Source organism: Callorhinchus milii, unplaced genomic scaffold (genome assembly GCF_018977255.1).
Source record: "Callorhinchus milii isolate IMCB2004 unplaced genomic scaffold, IMCB_Cmil_1.0 Scaffold15, whole genome shotgun sequence".
NCBI classification, from domain to species: domain Eukaryota; kingdom Metazoa; phylum Chordata; class Chondrichthyes; order Chimaeriformes; family Callorhinchidae; genus Callorhinchus; species Callorhinchus milii.
In genome coordinates, this window is record NW_024704756.1 from 17,498,204 (window position 1) to 17,516,998 (window position 18,795).

At 52.8% G+C, this 18,795-nt stretch overlaps 2 protein-coding genes across 2 annotated transcripts in view; one reads left to right on the forward strand and one right to left on the reverse strand.

Annotated features, from left to right (window-relative positions):
* The window catches only part of LOC103189375 (mediator of RNA polymerase II transcription subunit 12), a 41,175-nt gene extending 31,366 nt beyond the window's left edge, over positions 1-9,809 (reverse strand). The window contains 13 exon segments of the mRNA XM_042340588.1: positions 586-712; positions 955-1,086; positions 1,881-2,017; positions 2,350-2,449; positions 2,562-2,708; positions 3,161-3,433; positions 3,988-4,037; positions 4,040-4,097; positions 4,444-4,619; positions 5,393-5,552; positions 5,861-6,052; positions 6,616-6,720; positions 9,693-9,809. Coding sequence (XP_042196522.1) covers positions 586-712; positions 955-1,086; positions 1,881-2,017; positions 2,350-2,449; positions 2,562-2,708; positions 3,161-3,433; positions 3,988-4,037; positions 4,040-4,097; positions 4,444-4,619; positions 5,393-5,552; positions 5,861-6,052; positions 6,616-6,720; positions 9,693-9,791 — 1,756 coding nt within the window. The 5' untranslated portion in view covers positions 9,792-9,809.
* A 1,826-nt stretch (positions 9,810-11,635) lies between these two features.
* On the forward strand, positions 11,636-18,724 carry LOC103189368 (START domain-containing protein 10). The gene is made up of 6 exons (XM_007909739.2): positions 11,636-11,843; positions 14,005-14,152; positions 14,299-14,402; positions 14,995-15,112; positions 15,242-15,294; positions 15,577-18,724. The coding sequence occupies exons 1-6, from the start codon at positions 11,670-11,672 to the stop codon at positions 15,808-15,810; spliced, it is 831 nt and encodes a 276-aa protein (XP_007907930.1). The 5' UTR covers positions 11,636-11,669; the 3' UTR covers positions 15,811-18,724.
* Positions 18,725-18,795: the final 71 nt, after the last annotated feature.

The window sequence follows — 18,795 nt, forward strand, 5'->3', positions numbered from 1 at the left end:
TGGCTGTTTGTTCTCCATCCCATAAACCTTTTAATGAGAGTGTCTAATGTGCATTATAAAACTCAGGCTGTGAACCTTCCAACGCACTACAATGTCAGCTCAGCAACAGCTATAAAAGCCGCTACAAATCCCACCGATATTTCAGCCCAGCACAGAGAGAAGCTGTCTCTAACAAGGCAGCTGGGGTGCAATGTAATGAGAGGCCTTCTCCAGCCAGGTTTTACATTCCGAGCGGAGGCTGGTGGTGATTCAGTAACTAGGATAAGAGATTCAGTAACGAGTCTGTGCACACGTCACAGAGATCTCAGCACACGAGGAGGCCATTTGGCCCTATCCAGACTAGGCTTGTGCCACCATATCTCTGTTCTAACCCCAATCCCCGGCTCTGTCTCTGTGCCCTTATATTTCACAGTTGAGATGGGATTTTCTGGCAGAAAGTGGCACTATCAGTGAGCAGCAATCACGTGGAGCACCATCGCCCTCTAGACACTAACCAAGGTCTGCAAGATCCCAACTGAACACCAGACACCCTGACAACAGCCTGACTCAGGGAGTCAGACAACTCCCACCCCCTCTCGTACTTACTCAGCATTGGAGCCTGAGTGTCCAGGAACTGCACCAGCACATCCTGGAAGACGGGTACGCTGGCGGTGGTCAGGGAACCTGACGACACGGAGCCTTTCTCATCAACCACCTCCGACTCACCGCATCTCTACAGAGGTTACAAGAGGCAAAGTGAGTCTGTCATCAGGAAGCATGGTGGCTTCTACAGCAAAATCACCTTCAACTCGGTGATCAGACACCCTTCCCCCACCTCAACCCACCCAACCCTCCCCAGACACCCCCACTCCCTCCCATTCCCCAGACAACCCCACTCACCCCCAAGGAATTCCCATTCCCGAGGCCCCAGGCTTCCTCGGGATGGTGAGAGTGGAGTTTGGAAGCACGGCTTACCTCGGCCTCGATCTCGGCCTGCCTCTTCTCCAGCAGCTTAGCCACCACCATGGCCTGGTGCCGGCCCGAGCGCTTACAGCTCACAGCCCACTCACACAGCAACGTCATCACAGCATCGTCATCAGGCAGCATCTGCAGCAGCACACAATGTCACACAGTGTCACTCACCCCACGTCATCTTCATCATCAGAGAGAGCGTACCCTCCCACCATCATCAGAGAGAGCGTACCTTACCATCATTATCATCAGACAGCGTACCCCCCATCATTATCAACAGACAGCGTACCCCCCATCATCAGACAGCGTACCCCCATCATCATCATCAGACAGCGTACCCCCATCATCATCATCATCAGACAGCGTACCCCTATCATCATCATCAGACAGTGTACCCCCCATCATCATCGACATCATCAGACACAGCGTACCTTACCACCATCATCATGAGCGCGTATCCCCATCATCATCATCATGAGAGAGTATTTCCCCATCATCATCATCATGAGAGAGTATTTCCCCATCATCATCATCGAGTATACCCCCCATCATCATCATCATGAGAGAGCATAAACTCCATCATCATCAAGAGCAGAGCCCCCCATCAACATCAGAGAGCGTACCCCCAACATCATCATCATCGAGAGCGTATCCCCCCATCTTCTTCTTCAAGAGCGTACCTCCATCATCATCAAAGAGAGAGCGTAGCCCCATCATCATCTTCACCATCAGAGAGAGCGTACCCCCCATCATCATCATCATCATCATCATAAACGGTGTGCGTATGTAACCCACTCCATCATCACCACAGAGAGACTGTGTGTGAGTGTAACCTCCAGCATTAGAGAGAGAGAAAGACTGATCTACTGGAGACCTTGGACAATCTATACAGTCGGTGAATCTCAGAGCGAAGTGAATGCTGTACCCACCTCGTGCCCATCCTTGTTCTGTCCCGACCCAAAGATCCTGTTGTACAGCGAGTCCAGTGAGTTGTTGAAGTCGGACTTCTCAAAGCTATGGCTGTCCAACACCTCCAACGTGTGGAGCACTCGGCCTATGGTGAAACCTGCAAAAGAGCCCGCGGTCAGTAATAGTCAGACAGTCAGACAGTGCGAGATACCTGTCCATACTGACCGAGGAACCCTGCACTGCTAAAAGTGAACCCAGAAAACACTTTATACACAGGAACTGATATCCCCTCTGATGGCAAACCAGCCACTGGATTATTAGCAGTTATACAATGGACAGACAGTGGTGTAGGGGAGAGCTGCATGTTGACCCAGCGAGAGCTTGTTACGCATCATTGAGGCAAAAGTAAAAGTGTGAGAGTGTGTGAGTTCCCAGGCTGTGTGTTGGCAGCAGTCTGTGTCTGGGGCCATGGGTAATGCCCAATGTTACCTGCAGTGGTTTCCTGGCATTTATCAAACGACCACCTGACCTCCACCGCTTGCCCACGCTCCTTAATCTGCTCTTCTATCTCCCGCACCTTGGCCCGGACCTGCATAAGGGAAATAAGGCATAGTTATATGAGTCTGTCATCCATCACAGGCGTTCCTCAATCACCTGAGAGAGAGAGGAGAGAGAGAGAGAGAGAGAGAGACTTCACACACCTGCTGGGTGAAGTTGGAATTCCCGCCTGGCATGGGTAGGCTGGATGGTGCGATGGGTAAAAGATCCAGGGGCGATCCCGTCTTGTTCCTGCAATCAGTCAGCGAATAGTGCCAGACCAGGGCGCTCGGGCAACACAGAACAATACTCTGCCAACAAACAGTTGCTGGTCAGTCAACATGCCTGGTTATCACTGTATCTGTGATCTTCCCACCTCCACACACAGCCCAGTCAGCCTTGCTTAGAGACTTGTCTAAACAGGCAGCCTGACACCCCCCCACCCCAACTCCTGCTCTCCACACTCCAAGTCCAGAGACAGCAAAAACAGGCAGCCTGGATCCCAGCTTCTTGGTAAATATTAATAATAATAATCCTTGTATTTGATGTGGCGCCTTATCATGTCTTCGAGACGTCTCAAAGCGCTTCACAGGTTACACAGTAAAGTGAAATGCTGTATGTTTTGTGATATACAAATGCAATAATAAAGTAATATTCAATAATATATTTGATTAGTACTAAAGACCACAGCAGGGAACGTTGCAGCTGCCCCCACTCCCCCCACCCAGTTACAGCCTGGAGTAATTGGCCAATACAGCTTTACCTGAAGCATACAGCTGAGCCCGAAGACCACCGGCCGATGCTGAGGGCAGATGTAAAAGTCCATGAAGGGAGACTGAGGTTGGGTCCCACCGCTGGGTGGGGGGGTTGGAGTTGAGGGCAAGGTGTTGGTGCTGGGTGTTGGCATCACATGGGACTGGTGCCCTCCTGTCACAGCCGGGCCACTGGCATCACCCAGCAGCATAGAGAGGCGGCGGGTACAGAAGTAAGCCAGACGCCTGGAGAGGTAGGCAGACTGCACAAACTCCCCCGAGTACTGCAGAGAGACAGAGAACTGGTGAACAGGCGTCTACAATACACAACAACAACCAGCATCTATAATAATAATCCTTGCATTTGATATGAAGTGAATTGACTGTATATTTGTGGGTGAAACGCGGCAGCCAATTGCACACAGCAGCGTCCCACAAACAGTCGTGGAATGAAATGACCAATTTATTATTGTTTTGTTTTGGAGGGATTATTATCAGACGTGTGGAGTAAGGAAACTTGCCCAAGGTTTCGCCCTGCCGGGAATTGAACTCAGGTGTCTCACTTGCAAGGTGTGTGCTCTAACCACTGAGCTACAGGACTATACAGCACCTTCACACGGGGCAGCGTCTCACAGATATTACTTTTAAAGCACTTTTGAGACATTGTGAACAGCACATGCGGCTTGAGCTGAACACTGTGTGTGTGTGTGTGTGTGTGGTGGGGTGTTGAGCTGAGCACTGTGTGCGTGTGTGTGCCCACGTGTTGAGCTGCTCTCAGTCCTGCAGTCACTGATGGCAGAGCTGCTGGCGTAAGACGTGACGGACGGAATTCTCTCACCTGTAACATCAATGGCAGCAGCAACTTGAGGAGCTCGTCCTCCCCGGGCGGATCTTCTCAAAACACTCGAGCACCCAGGTCAGGAACTCGTGTCTATCCAGCATCCCGTCCTGCCGCAGAGAGACAGACAGACAGAGAACAGAGGGAGAGACAGACAGACAGAGAGGGGGAGACAGACAGACAGGGGAGACAGACAGAGAGGGGGAGACAGACAGACAGAGAACGGAGACAGAAAGACAGACACAGAGACAGACAGACACAAAGACAGTGTTAGACTAAATTGCATACTGAAGAGCCAGACTATGTACAAACAGAACTGTTGCCACAATTCTTTCCCACCAAAGGAACATGAGAAACCATTTCCCACCGGGTGAGTAAACATCCTGATTAAAGCGCAGTCAACAACATAGTAAGATTTCACTGATTCCCGATTACTATATAAAGAAACCATCGTACCTGAAACATGTAAAGTGCCAACTTTTCATTATATTCCCACTGCTTCATGGTCAGCTCCACCTCGGGGGCGGGGGGCTGTGCGGGGGTCCCGCTGCCCTGCGAGCATGGCAGACGGTAAGACTCTGCGATCTTCTGTAGCTGCTCCCAAAGGTATTTAGTGATGATCTGGGTCCACTCTGAGGGAACAGTGAGGGAGGGAGAGGAGGGGTTTTAATAATGTATACAATTGTCTCACTGATTTGGGGTCATTTCATTTCATACCTGTAAACCTCTTACAGCTGTGGCAGTCACTGTATCACTGACACCAAGAGGAGGAATCGGATCGTGCTGGTACCGAGCCCTGTCTCAGGCTGATCTGCAGGAAACCCGCTCGCACACCAGTAGACAGGATCACAGCCAACGGTGTCCGCGGGGATATCACACAGCCAACAGGAGACACACCTGTGTACCCACAGGATCCACCTGTACAAAACATCACTCTCCCAATGCCCAGTCCTAAACCAGCCATCACACACTGCCCAAGCTCTCTACAGAGCTACGTCTCTCAGGCTTCCTGTCACTTGTAGTGCTGTCTCCACCTGTGCTCTCGCGCTCAGGAACGGTCACTGCAGTTGCTGCTCTGCTCATTTGACCAGGACTAACACTCCCAGCAGCACTAACAGTTCTTTCATTTCTTGTTGTTTGTGACCCATGTATGACAAGGGAGGCTCCAGCAGCCCACCAGCCAGCTCTCCCACAGTCAGACCAGCAACTGCAAACCCACAGCACTGAGACCCTGACTGAGCACGGCAGGAAGATTTGTGCTCAAAAGGAAAGATACCATTGCGTCAGGGAAAAGGAACAAGCTCAAGCCTGTAAACTGTGACCACATCATTTCAACCACGCTGAAACGCAGGAACCCATCCCTGGCTCTGTCAGAGGCCACCCTTTGACATGTGAGCAAACATACCTATACACGGGTCAATCACGTGCCGTTTCTTCATCTTGGTTTCAGTGATGGCTGCATAGTAAGCACAGGTCATCTTTATCAGCCAGGCCGCCCGCATGACCGGCACCGAGTACTTGGCCAGGTACCCAAATACCTCCTCCTTCTTACTGAATATAGGCACCTGGAGCAGGGGAAAGAACAGCCTCATGAATTACAGCCGGAACTCTGACACGCTGAAATGCACAAACTCTGGCCTCCTCTACATGAGTGTAGGTAAACCACACACAACGGCAATGTGGCACAGCCCTCACTTACAATGGAGCCTGAGGGGAACAGCGCAGTGGGGGAGAAGGGGAATTATTCTTTGTGCTGAGTTGAAGACACCGCCCACAAAACACACAGCGACTCCACTTTACAGCTCATCCTGTGAAGCGCTGTGAGGTGTCCTCCCGATGTGAGTGAAAGACAGCGTATGAAATGTGAGATTACCTTTTTGGCGAGCTGGGTGAGTGGTTTAGTTCCAGCGAGGTCAGTGAACCAGTTGTGGATGGAAGGCTGAGAGCGGGCGGTTACCAGCCAGAAGCTGTCTTTCTGATTAACCTGAGGCTTCCTCTTACCGGTGTCGGGGAATGTGTTACATCGCAGCTTCTCGGCAATGATACTGCTGAAATACGAACTGATCTGCAACAAGCCAGCATAGCGTCAGAGGCAGAAATACAACAACGACTTGCATTTCTACAGAGCTTTTTGCACGAGGCAGCGTCTCGGACCGCTAAACACCGAGCCGGAGGGATTAGAGGAAGGTCGTCAGGTGTAATCTGAAAACAGGAAAGGAGGGGGCAAGGCAGAGGGATTGAGGGAGAGAGTTCCAAAGTTTCGGGACGCAGTGGCTGAAAGCAAGGTTGCTGATGGTGGAGCGGAGAAGACGAGGGACCAGCAGGACGCCGGAGCCAGTCGAGCGGAGGCAGCAGGTGGTGGAGGTACGGGCAGACTTTGACTTTTTGTGACTTTAGACGAGCGCCGTTACTGTGCTGCAGGAAGGGCAGAAACCAGACTGGAGCCTCTCCAGTTGGGAGGGGAGGGAAAAGCGTGAGCAAAATTTATTTGCAACAACGTGTTCCACAATACAGCAAGAACACATGCACAATGTCAGGCCTAACAAAGCACACACATAAACCATGTGAATTAGTTATATTTACACCACAAGCTCTCTCCCAGATCAAGTCAAAGACATATCTGCTTACTTTGCCAGGATTGAAGTTGACGTTTTTGGCGCTGCCGTGTTCGTCCCCGGACACCGCGGGCTGGTTGTTAAAGCCCTGCTTGACATTCAGTGCCGTCAGCTCATCCTGAAACCAAAGAGGCATTCAGGTTAGAGACATCACCACAGCCACTAACCCTAACCCTAGAGTGCATGCAGCCAACCCTCGTCAATCAGCACCATTGAGTGAGAAGGGGAGGACATGATAAACCCTGTTGCTTTACATGATTCACAAGATGAGGAGAATCTGCAGTCACTAATGTGCTGCGGGTTCATGTGCAGGAGCAGTAGAAGCAAGAGAGTGGCTGACTTTAAACAGCTCACTCACAGCCCTCATCCCTTGCAATTGATGAACTGTTCAGATATGGAATTCATTTTCAGATCCTAACCGGATGGTTACATCCCCAGAAGCATGTCAGCCTGGGATTCTTTACAACAGAGAGAGAGAAAGCTGGGAAGAGAAGAGTTTGTTATCTTTTCAGAAAGCTGTGTTTTGCCACAAGTGTGCACTATGCCACTGCTTCAGGTAGTAAGGTCCCAATATTCAATCACACACCTTGAAATGAACAGCCGCTGTCCCTGTGAAACTGGACTTATTGTTGGTACAGAGAAGAGCACACTTGGTGTTTTGTTGAAATCTGGAACGCATCGCCTGAAAGGGCGGTCGAGGCCGATTCAATAACTACTTTTAAAAACGCGGTGGAAGGTATTTGAGGAGGACGGGTTTGCAGGTTATGGGAAAGGGCCGGGGAGTGGGACTGACATTACATTGCTCTTTTCAAAGGGCCAGCACAGACTCGATGGGCCGAATGGCCTCTTTTTGTGCTGTACGATTTTATGATAATAATCCTTGTATTTGATATAGTGCCTCATAACGTCAAAGCCCTTCACTGAGTTTTCTGTAAAGTGTTGTCACTGTGTATTTGTAGGGGAACATGGCAGTCAATTTGTGCACAAAAATGTCCCACAAACAGCCATGAAGCGAATGACCAACTTTTTAATCTGGAGGATTGCTGGCCAGCCTATTGGGAAAGAAACTCCCTTCTCTTCTTGAATCGTGTAATGGGATCTTTAAGGCCCTCCTGAGCAAGAACAACAACAATAACAAGATTCCATTTATAGAGCGCCTTTCACGTTGGGAGGAAGTCCCAAGGCGCTGTACAGTTGGGTCAGGTCCCGGGCATTGGGGGGGAAATGGTCAGGGCGAGGGAAGGGAGGGAGTGAGGAGGGGGAAGAGAGTCGAGAGGGGAGCTGAAGGCTGAAGGTCAAAGAGAAAGGTCTTGAGACCGGCCTTGAAGGAGGAAAGGGAGGAAGCGGCGAAGGCACTGGGGGATGGAGTTCCAGAGCCTCGGGGCTGAGAGGCTGAAGGCCCGGCCACCGATGGTAGGGCGGTTGGGGCGGGGGATGTGGAGCAGACCGGAGCCAGAGGAACGGAGGGTACAGGCAGGTAGGTAGGGGGATAGTAGGTCGGAGAGGTAGTAGGGAGCGAGGCCGTGAATGGCCTTGTAGGTGAATACAGGACCTTGGTTTAACGCCCCATCTAAAAGATGGCACCTCTGAGAATGCTGCATTCTCCCAGCATTGTACGGGAATGTCAGCCTCGTTTAGAAACTCAAAGTGCTGACAAGGGTCTTAGACTAACAACAACACATTGCATTGATATTTACATAGTGCCTTTCACGTTGGGAGGACGTCCCAAGGCGCTGAAACCTTCTGACAGAGAGCGCTACCAATTGTACCAGGCTGACACCTGTAATGTGGATCAAAAAAATTCTGTTGAGCCCATCACATACCCAAACGTCTCAACATCTCCCTCCCAGCATTGCACTGGAGGGTCAGTCTGGTCTGTGAGCCCAAAGTCCCCAATGTGGGCGCTCGAACCCACAGCCCTCTGGCCCACAGAGCGCTACGTACTGAGCCACTGACACCGGGGGACAGGGACTGAACATGGGATTAATAAGGAGGAATTTAATAACAAGAGCACTTTATACTCCAGAAACTTTATGGAAGACAGAATGGGCGAAGATGGATTTCACAGAGAGGTTGTTTGTGGCCGGGGAGAGAGAGGGAGAGGGAGCGGGAGAGCCCGAGGGTGGGAGAGCGGGAGGGAGAGGGGGAGAGGGAGCGGGAGGGGGAGAGGGAGCGGAGGGGGAGAGGGAGGGGGAGAGCCCGAGGGTGGGAGAGCGGGAGGGAGAGGGAGGGGGAGAGGGAGAGAGAGGGGGAGAGGGAGCGGGAGAGGGAGCGGGAGAGCCCAAGGGTGGGAGAGCGGGAGGGAGAGGGGGAGAGGGAGCGGGAGGGGGAGAGGGAGGAGGAGAGGGAGCGGGAGAGCCCGAGGGTGGGAGAGCGGGAGGGAGAGGGAGGGGGAGAGGGAGAGAGAGGGAGGGGGAGAGGGAGAGGGGGAGCGGGAGGGAGAGGGTGGGAGAGGGAGAGCCCGAGGGTGGGAGAGGGAGAGCCCGACGGTGGGAGTGGGAGAGGGAGAGGGAGAGCCCGACGGTGGGAGTGGGAGGGGAGAGGGAGAGCCGAGGGGTGGGAGAGGGAGTGGGAGAGGGAGAGGGAGAGCCCGAGGGTGGGAGTGGGAGTGGGAGAGGGAGAGGGAGAGCCCGACGGTGGGAGTGGGAGAGGGAGAGCCCGACGGTGGGAGTGGGAGTGGGAGAGGGAGACGGTGGGAGTGGGAGAGGGAGAGGGAGACGGTGGGAGTGGGAGTGGGAGACGGTGGGAGCTTCCCATTGTGCGGCGATTCCCAGGACAAGAGGTGAGTCAAACCCGGAGTCTCGGGGCTTTGTCTCAGCTCAGCGGCGGCCCGACCGGACCCCGTCACTGCCTCCACCTCCCGCCGGCTCGGCCTGATCCCGATCCGATCCCGATCCCGGGTCCGAGTCTGATCCCGATCCCGACCCCAATCCTAATCCTAATCCGGGGACGGCTGTGTGTGTGTGTGTGTGTGGGGGGGGGGGGGGGGGGCAGGGCCGCGGCTGCCGGTATTGTCTGAGCCGCCTCGCCAGGCCCCGGCCTCTCGCGCTCGCCCTCCCGCTCGCTCACAGTCTCCTCGGCCTCTCTTACCTCTTTCTGCTTGGGATCCTGCGGGTACACGTCCGGCGGCCCGAGCCGAGGCCTCTTCAGCGGCCTGTGCTCATAACTCAGGATCCCGAACGCCGCCATCTTTGGGGAAACCCGACTTTAGCCGAGCGCCGCCGGAAATAACCGAGTGTCGCCGGAAATAACCGAGTGTCGCCGGAAATAACCGAGCGTCGCCGGAAATAACCGAGCGCCGCCGGAAATAACCGAGTGTCGCCGGAAATAACCGAGTGTCGCCGGAAATAACCGAGTGTCGCCGGAGACTGCCGAACCCGAGCCAAGGAAGGACCTGAGGGTCACGTTGTGCCGATGACACTCAGCTGTTAAGGCTACAAGACTTCCTTCCCTGTAAATGCCGTGACTGGGTTTAGGTTGGGCGACAGTCACCAGTTCACACTGTTTCCACTGGTTGGTGAACAACAACAAATATTCGCCCACAAATATACATTCAATTCACTTTACAGTCTATTCTGTGAAGCGCTTTGAGACATCTAGAAGATGTGAAAAGCGCTACATCAAATGCAAGGATTATTATTAGTAGTAGTATAACAACAAGATTACATTTGTATAGCTCCTTTCACATCGGGAGGATGTCCTAAGGCACTGTACAGTATTTCAGACCAGACCCGAGCTGGAGTCAGCGTGAGAAGGGAGGGGAGAGGAAGGGGGGTGGCCGATGGCATGGTCAAAGAGGAGGGTCTTGAGGCAGGACTTGAAGGAGGCTAAGGAGGTGGCGAGATGGAGTGATTGGGTGATGGAGTTCCAGAGGTTGGGGGCAGAGTGGCTGAAGGTTCTCCTGCCAATGATGGAGTGGGTGGGTCGGGGGACATGGAGCAGGCCGGAGTCGGCTGAGTGGAGGGAGCGGGTGGGTTGGTAGGGGTTTAGGAGGTCACAAAGATAGGGTGGGGCGAGGCCATGGAGGGCTTTGTAGGTGAGGATCAGGATTTTGAATTGGATCCTCTGAAGGATAGGGAGCCAATGGAGTCGGATGAAAATAACAATAAACCTTGCATTTTACACAGTGCATAATCATGTCATCCAATTGCTTGGCCACGTGCAGAAACCCACCACCCACATCAAGAGTCTCCAAACCAAATAGAGTTCTATGCAAAATACAAAACACTGCAGATGCTGGAAATCTGAAACTAAACCAGAAGTTGCTGAGAACACTCAGCAGGTCAGGTGGCAACTATGGAGAAAGGAAACTGAATCAACATTTTGGGTGCGCGTTCTGATGAAGGGTCGTGGACTTGAAACGTTGACTCACTTTCCTTTCTTCATAGATGCTGCCTGACCTGCTGAGTGTACCCAGCGACTTCTGCTTTTGTTTCAGAGTTCCATGCATCCCACTTATCAGTGGAAATTCCAGAGATATTTATTAGAATGGAATGTGCACTCTCTCACTGGAGGGATGCATCCTGCTCACCGAACTCGGGAGAGTATCAGGCGTAGAATGGTAAGTTTTCCCGCTGCTTATCTAGCTAGGACCACCCTTCCCGTTTGGGCTTTGGCTTGGCTTGCAGGATTAACAGGAGCTGAGTGGGATGAGGATTCCCCTGCTCCCAGTGACTGCTCCCAGTGACTGTCTGCCCTGCCAGGTCCTGCCGATGAGTCAGGCTGGACTGTGCTGCTGTGAGCAGCGAGTGCCCTGGGATACTGCGGAGCTGCCGGGCTCAGGAACCGGCCAAGAGACGGTCACATGGGGGGGGGGGGGGCTCGATTCTGACATTCGGTAAAGTGTAGTGACTGGGTATTGTGGGCGAGCCATTGCCATTGCCCACAGCAGTGATGCTGTGCGCACAGTGCCAGTGATGTGTGACACCTGACAGGTGTGTGGGCGGGACGATGTGCTGAGTGACGTTCCAGTGGACCAATCAGCAGCCGACGCACCTGCGGGACATCCGGCGTTGTCAGGTGCCGGCGACCGGAAGCGAGGGAGCGGGAGGCAGACGGAGGCCGGAGATGGCGGCGCCGCAGCGGCGGGAGGAGGCGGTGCAGATCCCCGATGACCAGGCTTTCGCTTCGTTCCGGCGGCGCTGTGAGGTGGAGCAGGGATGGCAGCAGCGGTACAGCAAGGCCGGCCTCGCGGTGTGGGTGCAGGCCGCCGCCGAGGGGAGGGACGTGCATCAGATCAAGGTGAGCCGCCCCCCCCCCCCCGAGAGAGCCCCCCCCCGAGAGAGCCCCCCCCCCCGAGAGAGCCCCCCCCGAGAGAGCCCCCCCGAGAGAGAGACGGCCCCCGAGAGAGCCCCCCCCGAGAGAGAGCCCCCCCCCGAGAGAGAGTCTCCCAAGAGAGAGCCCCCCCGAGAGAGACCCCCCCGAGAAAGAGCCCCCCCCGACCCCCTGAGAGAGAATACCCCCCGAGAGAGGTCCCCCCGAGAGAGGTACCCCCCGAGAGCCCCCCCCGCCCCGAGAGAGACCCCCGGCCCCCCGAGAGCGCCCCCCCGAGAGCGCCCCCCCCGAGAGCGCCCCCCGAGAGCGCCCCCCCGAGAGCGCCCCCCCGAGAGCGCCCCCCCGAGAGCGCCCCCCCGACAGCGCCCCCCCCGACAGCGCCCCCCCCGACAGCGCCCCCCCCGAAGCGCCCCCCCGAGAGCGCCCCCCCGAGAGCGCCCCCCCGAGAGCGCCCCCCCGAGAGCGCCCCCCCGAGAGCGCCCCCCCGAGAGCGCCCCCCCGAGAGCGCCCCCCGAGAGCGCCGCCCCGAGAGCGCCGCCCCGAGAGAGAGTCTCCCGAGAGAGAGCCCCCCCCGAGAGAGAGCCCCCCCCCGAGAGAGACGGCCCCGAGAGAGAGACCCCCAGAGAGAGACCCCCCCCGAGAGAGAGACTCCCACCCCCCTCAGGAGACGGACGCCCCCGAGAGAGACGTCCCCCATCCCGAGAGAGACGTCCCCCACCGAGAGAGCGACGTCCCCCCGAGAGAGAGACCCTCCCCCGAGAGAGGGACCCTCCCCCCGAGATGGAGAGCCCCCCCCCCTCAGAGAGAGCCAGATTCCCCACCCACCTCGGGTGAGCCTGACCCTCCCCCTGAGGAGAGCCTGGGGGTGGGGAGATGAAGTAACGTTGAAGCAAAGGACGTCACAGGGAACTGCGGTCAGGTGTAGTGACTGTGCGCCTGCGACCAGGCCGAGCGCGGCCGGGCCTCACAAACACAAATTGCGGGAAACAAAATGGTTTCCGATTGATCGGTGGCAGCGGGAGAGGCCTTGGGGTCAGTTGGCATGTGGCCTGGCACATCGTGCCGAGCAGTGAGCGCCCGTCCCCCAAAACTATTGCTTTTCCCTTTTGTATACAAAATACACCCTTTAAAGTAATATCCTGTGAAGAGCTTTCAGACGTGAAAAGGCACAATATCAATGTAAGGATTATTACTGCACCGGCTCCTGTGTCCCCGGCCTTCCCTGCCGCAGCCGGCTTTATTGCTTCCCACCCCAATTAACAACAAGAACACGCCACCTCGGGTTGGGAGAGTTCCCGCTGGTGCACAGAGGAGGGTTCCTGTCTGTACCATTGGGAATCCTGTTTGCTTGATGGAGAGGAGAGGGTGAAGTTGCATTCAGTGTTATGCCCCGTCAGCCATCACATGACTGTGTGTCAGATAACATGGCCTTTACTGTTTCTAGTGATATCTGTCAAAATGCAAAAGGATTGTTCCATACCGTTTACTGACGGTTCTGCATTTGTATAAAACAGTTTTGAAATCACCGCACAATCGACATATTGTGTAGAGTGGGACCACGATAAGGATTTAAATAATAATATTCCCGCAGTTAGACAGTCAGTAACATCGTTAGCAACGTGCAAGAGAAGTGATCTTGTAGTTACCCTGCGGTCAGTGGCTTCCTGGTTGGTGGGGAAGTATTAATGTGAGAGTTTATTAGCTGATCTCAGTGTGGTTCCTCAGGCTCCTGTGGGAGGTGGGTTGGTTATGTCATCCTGTGGTTAGCTGTTGACTGGAGCTGGGTCAGTGCGTGTCAATGCATTTTGTGACCATCTCTTGTGCAACAGGCATTGGGAATGCCGGGATAGCGTCTGAAATCCATCATGTGGCTTGGGATCAGGTTTTCCTTTTGGGGGGCTGTGCTGGTGCAATAAGGACAGAAGGATCTATTTGTAACCTGCCCATTGCTCTCTGCACTTCAGCTTTGAAACAATAAATAAAAATGCCCTCAATCCACCCCCACCACACACACACACACACACACTAGCTTCGCTTGTACCACAGTGAATGTGGCCACTTGTCACAGTTACTGAACTCCAGTTACTGCCTGCCTGTAACCGCACTGCTCTCTCTCTCGCTCTTTCAGTGTAGAATTGATATCAAGGATGTGTCGGCTGAAACCATGTACGACGTACTGCATGACATCGAGTACCGGCGCAAGTGGGACACCAACATGATGCAGACCTTCGACATCGCTCGGCTCACTGTCAATGCTGACGTCGGCTACTACTCCTGTGAGTCACGCACGTTTACTGAACTCATCTCCAGCCACCCCCCACCTGCTACCCTGACTTGTCTCCCCCACTCTCCACCCACCCTCTTCTGAGATGAGGAAATGCCTGCCCCTTATCCTCGTTCCTTTTCACTTTCTTTCGTGTAGGGAGATGTTTGAAACCTTTGCAGAATCGGGATGTTGTTACACTACGCTCATGGCTGGTCCTGGATACGGATTATATGATCATCAATCACTCTGTCAAACACCCAGTGAGTAATAAGCGCGAGCATTTACCCTTCCCCGCACCCCCAACTCATCGAGAAGAGATACCTGAGGTTCTGGTGTGAGGCTGTATCTATATGGAGCGCAGTGACCATACCAGGGGACTGCCCCCCAACACACCCCACTCCTGGCCTGATTGGTGATAATCAGAAAGGTGCTCTGTGGCAGTCGGGGTAGTTCTGAGGTCACTGTTGACTCTGCAGACATGCAGTGCCGTGTGGTCTAAGTAATGATGATAATTTTTGCATTTGATCCTAGAATGTTGAACAACATATCAAAGCCTTTCTCAGGGAATTAATGTCGCATGTACTGACTATATTTGTTTGCAAATACAGCAGCCAATGTGCGACCAGCAAGGGCCCACATGAAGTGAAGCTCAGGTTTATTGGGGATGCATTGTTGGCCTGGACGCTGGAAGAAGCTCTTCTATTTTTCGATAAATTTGTGGCATCTTTAAAGTCCTTCTGTGAGCAGAGATGGGACCCTGGTTTAATGCCTGGCTTGAAGGACGGCACCTCTGAACAACGATGTACATTTTAATGTGCAACATTTCAATGTGGCATTTCTTCCTTTCTGTAGAATTACCCTCCTCAGAAGGGGCTGGTGCGAGCGGTGTCTATCCTCACCGGGTACCTCATACACTCTACCGGCATCAATAGCTGCACCTTAACCTACTTGGCACAGGCCGACCCCAAAGGTAAGAGTGGGGTGAGGGGAGGGGAGGGAAGAGATAGGTAACAGTGTGTTTGGGGCTGAGAAATGGAGATTTGGGGTGCGGGTGAGATTAGGGCTGAGCTGAGATTCTGACTGGGTGTCCATTTTACAGGATCGCTGCCAAAATGGGTTGTCAACAAAGCTTCGCACTACCTGGCTCCCAAAGTAAGTATCCTGCGCTTGCTGTAGGTTGTGTTTTGAAGCCTTATTGTGGTTGGCCATGTGTGTGGCAGGGATTGGTGTCCGAGCAGGGTGCTGGAGCTCAGTGCACCTGGCTGCAGCCATCACTGGTTATAATTATCTTGTGATCTTGCACATTACACCGCAGTGTGTGTGTCACATTCGGCTTGACAGAGTGTGTGTGTGTTTTACATGTGGCCTGGCTGTGTGTGTATGTTTGTGTGGCGTGTGTGTTTTACTTGTGGCCTGACGGGGTGTGTGTTTCAGGTGCTGAAGAAGCTGTGCAAGGCGTGCATGAAGTACCCCGAGTGGAAGCAGAAGAATAAGCCGAGCTACAAGCCGTGGCTGAACCCGGAGCAGAGCCAGCTCCCAACCATGAGTCTGTCGGAGCTGTCCATCCAGCATGCAGACTCTTTGGAGAACATCGACGAGAGCGGCCTGAGCGAGGTGAAGGATGGCAGTGATGAGGAAGAGACCAGCAGTAAGACAGGGAAAGCCTAAACCTGCTGCTGGGGCCAGGAGCTGCTGCAGCCTGAGTGGCCGTGTGGGATCTGATTGGGGGGAATGTGATATGTGGGAACGCTGCTCTGAATGAAGCCAGATTGTGTAGATGTAGGTGTGGCGGCATCCACAGTACCAGGCCATGGGGTCGTGCCGTGTGGTGTTAATAGGGTAAATCACTGTTCACCCACTGCAGCCCAACTGGGGGGGTGGGGGGAAGGTGTCAGCTGTGAGGAGTTACACATTCAGCTGATGCAGCCATGACGTGAAAAGGCCAGCACAGCACATAGCTAGTCCGGTCTCGATGCTGAGGGTCAGAGTACAGAGCGAGAAACTCTTGCAGTGACATCTACAGCAAGGCCGCACGGTGATTGTTTAAATCAGTTACACAGATATCATATCAGGCATTGGGGTTCATGATTTAATTTACGAACTGCCACGGTTCCCAAGTCACCTTGTAGCAAGAGGTCGTACATCATTCTCTTCTAGCAATTTCTCTCTCTCTCTGTGTGGACAGCAACCTGCTGCCTCTCTCTATCTGTCTCTCTGTACGCAGAGACCTGTTGCCCCTATCTCTCTATATAGTAACCTGTTGCTTCTCTGTACGGCCCCCAATGTTGTGGAGATTGTAGTCACATGAACTGCTTGGTTTGCAATCTGTTAAAGCCAGACATTCTATGTGAATGTAGAATCCACCTGTCCAGGAACGAAGCCCAGCAATGTATACCTGCAGGTTCTAAACACTTATGTGTTGGTGGTGGGGGGATGGGGTGAGATTCCCACATGCCCCAAACCTCTGACTTTTCCAGGTGAATAACCTCAGTTGCCGACAATAATGCTCTTGAGAACAGTGAGGTGCCAACTGGGCAATGTGTCCAAACAGGAGATGTGTGCACATCCTTCCTCCCAAGTGCCATAGTAACCGTCGCTGTGCCTTTCTGTGGGAGAATTGCTGCTGCCATTTCCAGGCCAGCGGGAGCAGGGCAGGTGCTGTGCAAAGCCTCTGAGCGTGGCCATTGCTGCAAGACCTGAAACTGCAGTGTTCAGAGATATACTGCTGGCTGTTTTACGTTTGTTTCTGTTTGTTTCTCTTCCCCTTCCCACAACAGTCCTGGGCCAGTGTTATATCAGATCACTGTGTTCTGGGCCAGTATCTGTTATATCAGATCACTGTTTGCTGGGCCAGTGTCCTGTAAAAAACACATGATGTAACTATGTGATCTGATGTTTCGGGAGTTTGTTGGTTCAGGTATGTTGATCAGCAGGCTGTTAGAAGAGTGAGTGCCTTGTGTAATCCAGACCCTGAACCTGGCACAATTGCTGCAATTTGCCAAAACGCAGCTGTGGATGAATATGGGTTGTGTGTGTAATTGTACCAACCATGTTTGCTAGCACTGTACTGTCCTGTTGTGCTCTGTGGGAACATGCCATTCCTCCACATGTGGACCCTGGGAGATGTCCAGTCAGTTAATAGTTCAGTCATAGTTAACGTGCTATCTGTGTGTTTGTGTGTCTTTTGGCACTCAGCAGCCATGGTACGTACTACTGTTGGCAACCAAATTGTTTGCTTTGGCGGCAGATCCTAACTGACTGTGGATTTCTTACTTTCCCTCTTTCCTTTCCTCCACCACCACACATAACAAATTCCCAATTCAACCCCAACAAAGAGCTCATTTGCTCTAAAACATGTTGATAGTGCGACCACCTGCTGCTGCTCCAATTAACACCCAGGGTCTCGAGGCTGAACTCCAGCCCCTGGCTACCACACAGTAACACAAGGTGGTGTTTTTACTGTCATTCTCAATTCTTCCCCTTTGCATTGAGGTGAACTGAAGAATTTAAAGAAATACATTTGGCAATAAGTGTGAAGTTCCTCCCCACCCCCCCACACACACTACACTACTCCTGGTTTAAGCCTGCTGCTCTGATCTGATTGTCCGACTAACATATGGGCTTCTCTTGCAGCGGATGTGCTCTGCAGCCTGCACACATCCCTTTACAATAAGGACACTAACTTCCCAGCTGTTAAATTATTAATTCTTGGTTCTGTGTGATTTTGGACGCCTGGGTCCTCTCAGTCTTTCCCTTTGGAAATCCATCATTGCACCCACTGTCACACAGGAAAGCAGAAGTGCCACTAACTGCACTAAGTATGAAACGGTCATTCAGTAGTGCCGACGTTTGGTTGGAGAGATTGCCTGTGCTGCTTTTTCAGTTGTCCCCAAGTTGGAAGCTCTAGCTTTGGTCTGCCTCATGTGTAACAAGTGCACGTTGTAATGAAGTGTTCACCCTGCTTAGCCTCACACACTACTCCACTAACCTCCACTGTCCCTCCTAATGGAACCAGCCCACATGCTTAAATTGATCTACGATGTTAATTCTTACAAGGGTGATTTATCAAAATAATTGGAACTCTGCTTCTGGCTAGAATGCTGTTACTCCTATGATGTGTTGTGCTCTGATCTTGCACTCCAGTGCAACATCAGGCTGTTGACTAGCACGGTGATGTGGACACAGTGGGAGTTGAGAATTTAGCAATTGGTATTGTATCTGGCATGTTTGGTGGGGGAGGGGGGAGGCGCTCAGCTTCCAAGCTCCTTTCAACCTCCCAAAGATTTGCGGCTTTTCCAAAACCCTAGGTTTTTTGGACCAATTTGTGTCTCAGAATGCTATAGAATTGCCAATCAACATTAGTTCTGAGGTTTACATTGAGTGCCTGATTGTCTTTAATCCTAAATGGCAGAGTATATTTTAAAGCGAGGAATCTGATTTAGTTTCTGTATTTATATCGTACAAATTTATTGGTGTACAGTTTACAAATGAGTGAAATTCGGATTTAAATTTTCTCTTTACTAAACTGCTGTGATTTGTAAGAACATGCTAATTTTTAATAAATAAAATATATTCCACTGGATATTGGATGTTTGTAAATAATATCTGTGACCCACGAGTTGCTCAAACCGCAAGGTTCAGACACAGAGTGCA